Genomic DNA, 9,174 nt, shown 5'->3' with positions numbered 1-9,174 from the left:
TAGGGGAAAGACCTTGTCTATTTATCCTATCCATGATCCTCTCTATTTTGTAAACCTCTATAAGATCACCAGCACTCCAGGGAAACTAGCCCCAGCCGACTCAACCTCTCCCTGTAGCTCCAACCCTGGCAACATCCTTGTAAATCTTTTCTGAACCCTTTCAAGTTTCACAACATTCTTCCTGTAGCAGGGAGACCAGGATTGTACACCATATTCCAACAGTGGCCTAACCAATGTCCTGTACAGCCGCAACATGACCTCCTTATTCCTATTCCAGTGCTCTGACCAATAAAGGAAAGCATACCAAACACCGCCTTCACTATCCTATCTACCTGCGACTCTACTTTCAAGGAGTTATGAACCTGCACTTCAAGATCTCTTTGTTCAGCAACACTCCCTAGGAGCTTACCATTCAGTGTATAAGTCCTGCTAAGATTTACCCTTTCAAAATGCAGCCCTGATATTTATCTAAATTAAACCCCATCTGTCACTCCTCAACCCATTGGCCCATCTGATCAAGATCTTGTTGCAATCTGAGGTAATCTTCACTGTCCACTATACCTCCACTTTTAATGCCATCTGCCAACTTATTAACTATATCCTAATAGTTAATAAAATGACAAAATAGTGAACTCAGCACCAATCCTTGTGGTACGCCACTGGTCTCCTTAACCCTAATTTGCCAAAGCTATGTTTTGTCCCCTTTTGCCCTCCTGATTTCCCTCTTAAGTGTACTCCTATTGCCTTTATACTCTCCTCTTGTAAAGATTCATGCATAGTCAGAGTCATAGAGCACAAACAGATCCTTTTGGTCCATTTGTCCATGCTGACCAGATATCCCAATCTAATCTAGTTCCATTTGCCAGCACTTGGCCCATATCCCTCTAAACCTTCCTATTCAAATACCCATCCAAATGCCTTTTTTAAAAAATATTGTAATTGTACCAGCCTTCTCCACTTCCCCTAGCAGCTCATTCCATACACACAACCCTCTGAAGAAGTTGCTCCATCAGTCCCTTTCATATTACCTCTTTCTCCCGACTTTGTCTATTTACTCTATCCATGCCCCTCATGATTTTATAAACCTCTATTGATTATTGATCAGTGCTGGCTATACCTGACATATGCTTCCTCCTTTCTTTTTCTTAACTAAAACCTCAATTTCTCTAATCATCCATCATTTCCTTCACCTACATGCTTTGCCTTTCACCCTAAACAGGAACATACTGTCTCTGGGCTCTGGTTATCTCATTTTGGAGTAGTGGTTGTTACTGTGGCAACAAGTGCTTTCACATGTTATTATTTGGAGCTGTGCGGTCGTGATGGTGGCTCTTTCCATCACCATAGTTGACCAGAAATCTCTCCCACTTGTATGTCTGTCACCTATGTTGGAAGGCTGAATGAGGCTTGAGTTTTACTTCCTCTGATGGGAAGGAGCAAATTTCTATTTGGAAATCCCCCACCTCACCCACTTGTGTCTTTTTTTAAAAAGCTGCAACCAGCCCCTAGTGTATTTTCAAACATTATCCTCCAGTCTTGCCTGTAATTCCCCTAATCATCTATTTTAAAGCACAGATACTATGTGTTTGGTTTCAGGCACTGCTTATCTGCTGAATATTTGGCTCGCCGACTGTTTAAATCTTTCAGAGTGACCTGGTTGCCCCCAGAGACTGAAGTGCATCACTTTGACACAGTGGAGAAGGTGTTGGATGAGGTAGGTTGCTAAGTGTATCACAGAGTCTGTCCTTGGGGCACTTCCATTGGGTGTTGCAATCCAAGTCCATAATTTGATTGAGTTTTATTTTTTGAAAAAGAGGTACAAGTACCTGTGTTTTCTATGTTCTTGACCCATGTCAAGACAAGTGTCACAACAATGTAGTACCTTTTTAAAAACAAAAAATCTTTCTCCGATAATTTTGGAATTGGAGCAATCCACTGCCCTGTAACATTCCACAAATAGCAATATGGCATCAACCACATTCTTTTGTCGAAGTGTTGAATTTCACTTGGAGCTGGGACAGCTCAAAGTGGCGTGGGTCCTTTAATGCCAACTTGCATTTTAGTGTCTTGCCTCTGACTGTGTAAGGCTCTCCCAAAATCACACTGGAGCGTCTGTCTATCTCCAATATAACTTTGTCTCTATTGGAATCTATTATTTGCACACCTTTTCTCTCTATCTCAAGCAGCCTTAGCCCATTCTATGCAATCTGCTGAACTCAGATTCTCTTTTTGACCTCCCAATTTTATTTTCCCTCTGGCCTTCTCTCTTTGAAGAAATTGTCCACCTCTGGTTTATCCTGCACTTGTGGAAGCTGCTGCCTGTTTTGCAAATGAAGTAATGAGAATGAGCCTAAGTGTATTGTAATGGAAGGAATGAGGAAACGTGCCCTCACAGAAGGAAATATCTCCATCCTCCCACTGTTTAACTTTCCAGGGAATTGAATCAAAACATTTTGGAGTTCAGTCAATTCCTTCTACTCCCTACTGCTATGATCCCTGGATCCCCTAGAATGTAAACTTTATGATCTTCTGGACAGCAATAATCTGGCGTCATCTCAGCAAGATGATACTTCCAACAATGTAGCATTCCCTCAACACTGAGTGTCAACTTTAAATCATTTGTGCATGTCTGTGGACTGGGACTTGAGTCTATAACCAGCTGACAATCTCTAACATAGTTGATATTTTTTGAGATATGAAGGGCAAATGAATTGCAAATGTTGGAAACTGATATGGTAGCTGATTGGTGCAAAATAATAATCTCAAAGGTGCAATGTCTTTAAGATGACATCAGCATATGGTGTTCTAGTATGAAAGATCTCCATTTTACTTTCCATTTTATCTCTGTTGGCTAGTTAGCTGTGCATATAATGTGGTAGTATCAAAAGGGTTCTTGTGGCGCCATGGTAGCGTACCTGCCGCTAAGCCAAAAGACCCAGATACAAGTCCCATCTGCCTCTGAGAGTTCAATAACCATCACTGAATAGATTGTTAAAGATATTTTCTGTAATAATCAACGATCTCCGCATAGAACCCAGACTAACTGCAAGTCTGGGATATCAATGTTCATAGTTACTAAAAAACTTAGATATATGGCTCAACAATACTCTGGATTTCTTAGTCTATGCTAACTCAAACTACAGTACAGGAGTGATGACCTCCAAGGTCAATCAGTGCTGTGGTAAGGATTAAGATGTGGGTCCTTTCCTTAGTTTCTGTTCAACTGACTGTTTCCAGTTCCATCTCCTTGTATTGTAGTAAGCTGTCTCTTTTTTAAGTTAGATTGCCACACCAAATAAAGCCTTTATTTACTTCAATACACAGCAAACCCAGTAGGATTTGAGTGCTACTCCACACCTACTAGGCTCATGTTTTTCATGGCCCAATGGGAATATTTTTAAACAGACTTAATTTTTTAATTCATATTCTGAAGATTTAAGTTTCCAGTTGTTTAACTTTCTTTCTTCGAATTATTGTTTTCACAACCTGTACTACTTAGAATCAATTCTACTTAAAATAGAATCTGTGAAGTTGGCTGTTTCTGTGGATGTATGCTAAGACTGGCATGGCAACACACTCCAGAAATTACTGTTTAGGAGTTTTTCAATTCCAATGGTCACCAGTGACACTAGAGTCACTCCCAACACTGGCAACCATGATTTTTATTTTTTTAAGAAAATATTTAAACTGCTGGCTTAAGTTGCTGCACAATTTGTTGCTTGACATTCCTTGCCATAAAACAAGAAGACCCAACAAGCGTCAATATTATGGGTGGAATGAGTGTCAAAAATATGGATGTGCTAAAATGGGCTGAAACCAATTGTGGTATGTTAGAAATGTCCAGCATCACAGAATTAGAATTGTCTTTTTTTTGTCACCTGTACTTAAGTACAGGTCGTTCTGCTATAATGCATGTTTCTTTAACATGAATTCGCTATAATGAGATTGAGGACACTGTTTCTATAGTGTGCCCATTTTAAAACATGTGTTGGCTATAATGCAACTACACCGCCAACATTTTAGGTGCTGTTTTTGAAATTGGACTGTCCGGATGGACTGACCAGCTGCAAGTGACAGATGCCACCTTTTTAAGAATGAAATATCTATTTAGCTTGGTTTTTTTTTTTGTAACTTTTCTTTTCCTCTCTTCTAGTTTCTCCCTCTGAAGGACACTTTGCCTGGTGCGGAGGAATCTGTAGATCTGACACCAGAGTTCAAGTTAAATTCCCGATTGAGGGGGACTGCAGACTGGGCCCCACCTCGCTTTCAAATTCTGTTCTTCATCCATGCACCACAGAGGTATGAATATATGTATACCTTTTAGCGTAAGTGATACAAGCACATGGTGTGGACAAAAAACTCTACAGGAAGGCAATTTTGTCAAACCGCTTAATTCAGCAATTAGAAATTTAGCAAACTGCACTTGATGCTATGTTAACCAGTTTTAGATTTGCGTAACCGCTGTTAGTTTATTTTGAGCTACTCCTTCATTCTGAAGACTAGTAAATGTTCTCTCATAGCTGAAGAACAAAATAGAATAAATATCTTTCTTGGGCATCGTTTTATTGGCAGACTTGTCTTTGGTGTTCAGTTTCATTTTTGCATTGTATGTTAATGAGCAAAATTATTTGGGAGATCACCTCTTTCACTTCAGAATTCCCCTCACTAGTCTACTTCAGCCTCATTCAAGCATTACATGACCACTTGTAGAATCTCGTAGGACTCTTAATGTGGGTAATGGCACGACTGCATTTGCTGCATGCTTCTCGTTCCCCTCTGAAGGGGATGGAAGTATTTTCTTCAGTGTATTGAATCAGTTGCATGTGTGGATCTGTAACTGGGTGTAGACAAGGAGGGTGAAGATTTCCTTTCCTGCGCTACAATAGTGAACCAGTTTTTAAAAAGATGTTGTGAATATTATTTTTGTGGTGACTCTTACATCTGCCCATGATTCGCCAGATTTCTGAAATCCAATTCACCACTTTCTAATGTCTACAAGACTTAACTATAAATGTCACAGGATTGAAGTGTAGATTAGCAGTGTTGCCTTGGTGTCTATAAGACCTGCAAGGCACATCAATAAACTGGCTAAAGCTTAGGGGTTCCTTTTGGATTTGCAACAGATAAGTGACCATGTTACAACTTCTCAAGTCCTTGGTTAGGACTCTGCTGGAGTGTGGCTGACACCATTCTTGAACGCAGCATTAAAACCTTGGATTTTAAAGGATATCACTCTGAGGTATTGGTAAGAGAAGTTGGGGTTATTGGAGTTGCTTACCTTGGATGAGGAAAGGTTCCTAGAATCCCTGCAGTATGGAGGCAGGCTATTTGCGTGTGTGTGTGTGTGTAATTCTGTGATATTAGAGTCATGGGTATAAAGCATGGAGACAGACTCATTGGTCCAACTCGTCCATGCTGACCAGATATTCTAAATTACTCATTTGCTGGCATTTGACCCACATCCCTCCAAACTCTTCCTATTCATGTATCTGTCCAGATGCCTTTTAAATGCTGTAATTGTACCAGCCTCCTTCACTTCCTTTGGCAGCTCATTCCATATATGCACCACTCTGTCAAAAAGTTGCCCCTTAGGTCCCTTTTTTAAAAAATGCTTCCCCTTGTTCCTGGTTATACCCTGTGTAACAGTTTGCTTGGAGTGATGAGTATAACTATACAATGTTTCTCATATTTCATGCACTCTTGAACTGCCTAAGAAAATGGGGAGTTAAGCTCCTGTCCCCTTTCGTTCCTGTACGTACTCTCTTCTCTTAACTTTGTGTAACTGCAAACCTGTCTGCTTATCAAATAAGCACCTTGGGGATGTGACTAATTGTTGCCTTGGGCAGTCTGCTGCAAACTATCTTTGAGATTTTGTTATTGGTTTTAAAAGAATAGGATTACTGAATTGAGAGAGCTGTAAACTGTTGAATTCAGTTTGTGCAGATCAGCAATTTCTGGCCAAGGTGCAAATGAAAACACTGTGTATTGATGGGAAATTTAAATTTAAACAGCAGAAGATTGAGTCTTTGTGAAATTATGTTTCAAGAGTTCTAACTTGAAATGCTGTGTAATTATGCGAACTTATTTTTTCAAAACACTGGTTCATGAAATGTGGACATTTCTGGCAAGGCCAGCTTTTCTTATCCATCTGTAATTGCCCTTTAAGTGGTGGTGAACTGCTGTCTTAAACCACTGTGCTGTACGCAAACCCACTGTGCTGTTGGGGAGTTCCAGGATTCTGACCCAGTGACTAGGTGAACTCTGATAATTCCACATTGGTATGTGGATTACAGGAAATGTGCAGGTGGTGGTGTTCCCATGTGGCTGTTGTCTTCTTTATGGGAGGTAGAAGTTGCGGTATTGAAAATGTTGATTAAAGGAATCTTTTGAGTTGCTTCCGTGCATCTTGTAGATGGGACACACTGTCCTACCACTGTGTCAGTGTAAGGGTAAGCAAGCAGGTTGCCTCTGTTAGTGTGTTATTGAAGCTGCATTCATCTAGGCAACTGGAGAATATTTCATCACGCTCTTAACTTCCACCTTGTAGATGGTGGACAAACTGTAGGGAGTCAGGAGGTGAGTTACTTGCTGCAGTATTCCTAATCTTTTGACCTGTTCTTGTAGCCACTGTTCACATAGCCAATCCAGTTGAGTTTCTGGTTAGTAATAATCCCCAGGATGAAGATGATGGATTTAGTGATGGCAATGCCATTGAATTCCCCTTGGAGTTCATTCTTCATTGCTTGACAAGTTACATACATGCCTCATGAGGATTGAACATTGCCTAAACCATGTTGAATGTGGGCATGGACTGGCTCAGTGGTTAGCACTGCTGCCTCCCAGTGCCCTGGGTTTGATTCCAGACTCTGTGGAATTTGCTCATTGTCCCCATGTCTGCGTGGGGTTCCTCCCGGTGCTCTGGTTTCCTTGCATAATCCAACGATGTGCAGGTTAGGTGGATGGGCAGTTTAGTGTGGCTGGTTGTGTCCAGGGATGTGTCGGTTAGGTGGATTAGCCATGGAGAATTGCAGGGTTACAGGGATAGGGTAGGGGTTTGGTCTGGGCGGGATGCTCTTCAGAGGGTTGGTATGGACTTGATAGGTTGAATGGTCTGTTTCCACATTGTAGGGTTTCTGATTTGATGATGGGATGATTTATATCTGAAGAGCTGCCAATGTGCAATCAAGAATCTTCATTTCAGACCTCTGTGCTGAGTGCAAGATTGTTGATCAATAGTTGAGTCAGGCATCACTCTGAATTACCACAGCGATGTTCTGGGACTTAGATAATTGGTTTCTCACAGCTACGACCACCATGTCATGTTCAGTATGACTCCAACCAACAAAGATCATCATCCCCTCACCCCCCCACTCCCTCCCGATTCCCATTGACTTCAGTTTTAAGCCACCTTGATGTTGAAGGTAGTTACTCACCTCTCCTCTGGATTGCAGCTTTTTTGTTTTTCTCTCTGTTTGGCTGAGGTAATGAGATCTAGAGGCCAAACCCAACTGAGCATTGGTAGACACTATCACTCTGGAAGTGCAGCACTGACAACAGCTTCCGTTTCTTTCTTCTGGGATATACTGAAGGGGTGGGAATCGGCAGATTGGGTTTGTCCTGATCTTTGTGGAAAGGATGTAGCTGAACAGAGTTTGAGCTGTACGTGAACAGTGTGAACATGCTCCTAGAGTTAAAAGTAAACTCACTCCAATGCTTCCAAGTTCAATGATTGAGTTTTAAGTCTTTGCCCAAAGACTTGCAAAGATTTAGCCTCTAGGATTGTGTGCAGTGAAGCTGCCTAATGTGGCTTTCTAATTAAAGACTAGTGTCATTCTGCATTTTTTTTTTTTAAAAAATGAGCCTATTTTTTCCTCTTGAAATGGCCCTTGGCTCCTTTTTCCCCTAATCTGTGTAAAACCATTGCCATATTTATTTTTATGTATCAATCCATTCTTGAGTAAAATTCTTTAGCAATATGGTTGTATAGATCAAAACAAGAATCCAAAGTGATGTGTTCGTCTCCTGACGGTGTGTTTTTGATTCTCTCTTCTATTGATGATTACAGGAGAGAAACTGTTGTAGCTGCTCAGAATTCCATGTGTGCTGGCTGCGGAACTCCAATCGAGCAGAGTAAGTGGTCGAAACTGCATCTGATATCCATGGATGTGCTCCTTCAGTTCAGGAATCTATTCAGCCTGTCTAACAAGTGACCCCTTTAGCAGTACGGAAATTAATCGCTTATCTATTCGTTTGGACTTAGTGTTGTACAACACAAACAGATCCTTCGGTCCATCTTGTCCATGCCAGCCAGATATATTAAATTTTAATCTAGTCCCAGTTGCCTGCATTTGGCCCATGTCCCTCTCAACCCTTCCTTGTGTTTGTGAAACTTTCCTGTGCGCAGTCTGGCTGCTGTTTCCTGCATCACACTACTCATTGGCTGGGAAATGCTTCAAGATGTCTGGTATTTGTGAAAGGCGCTATTTAAATGCAAGTCTTTTTCCACTATTTGCACTGACTCTACCTCGTCTAAGTGAAATATATTTTCCGCCTACACATCTCCATTTTGTCTTTGGGTTTTGATGTGCATTTTCCATTTTCAACTTTGCCAAGAACCCCAACTTCCTAACACTAATTTGGTGACATTTCAATTTGTGATGCTGTATATCTGATTTCAGCTTCCAAATTTTTTTTTTTTAACAGTGAACAACACTGCACCATGAGGAATGTCACTTCCCACCTTTAACCTCTTCCTCCTCCTTCTGTTTTGTAGTCAGCCCTGAAAAAGGATTACACTTGAAACATTGACTTCTCCACCTCTTGATGCTGCCTGGCTTGTGTCCTTCCAGCCTCCTGCTTGTCTACATTGTAGTCAATTGGCTATCATTCTATTACATGGGGAGGTGATGACCCAGTAATATTATCTCTAGGCTATTAATTTAGAGACCCAGGTCATGTTTTGGGGACCTGGATTCAAGTCCTGCCATGGCACATGGCTGAATGACTTCAGTAAAATCTGGAATGAAGAGTCTGATCATGAACCAGTGCCTGAAAAACCCAACTTTGTTCACTGATGTCCTTTTTAGGGAAGGAAACTGCCATCCTTATCTGGTCTGGCCAATGTGCAAATGCCCTCTGGGCAATGAAGAATGGGCATTAAACACTGGCTGAGCC

General features: G+C 41.2%; 1 protein-coding gene across 12 annotated transcripts in view; it reads left to right on the top strand.

Moving 5' to 3' along the window:
- Window positions 1-9,174, top strand: part of rubcnl (rubicon like autophagy enhancer) — a 75,585-nt gene that overhangs the window by 41,820 nt on the left and 24,591 nt on the right. For all 12 annotated transcript variants that reach the window (XM_043700365.1, XM_043700364.1, XM_043700357.1 and 9 more), the window contains 3 exons: window positions 1,597-1,714; window positions 4,154-4,299; window positions 8,066-8,130. In XM_043700365.1, the coding sequence (XP_043556300.1) occupies window positions 1,597-1,714; window positions 4,154-4,299; window positions 8,066-8,130 (329 nt within the window). The remainder of the gene's footprint in view (window positions 1-1,596; window positions 1,715-4,153; window positions 4,300-8,065; window positions 8,131-9,174) is intronic.

The sequence above is a fragment of the Chiloscyllium plagiosum genome, chromosome 12 (assembly GCF_004010195.1).
Source record: "Chiloscyllium plagiosum isolate BGI_BamShark_2017 chromosome 12, ASM401019v2, whole genome shotgun sequence".
NCBI lineage: Eukaryota > Metazoa > Chordata > Chondrichthyes > Orectolobiformes > Hemiscylliidae > Chiloscyllium > Chiloscyllium plagiosum.
The sequence above is the reverse complement of the archived record's forward strand: the minus strand, read 5'-3'. Positions and strand labels throughout refer to the sequence as shown.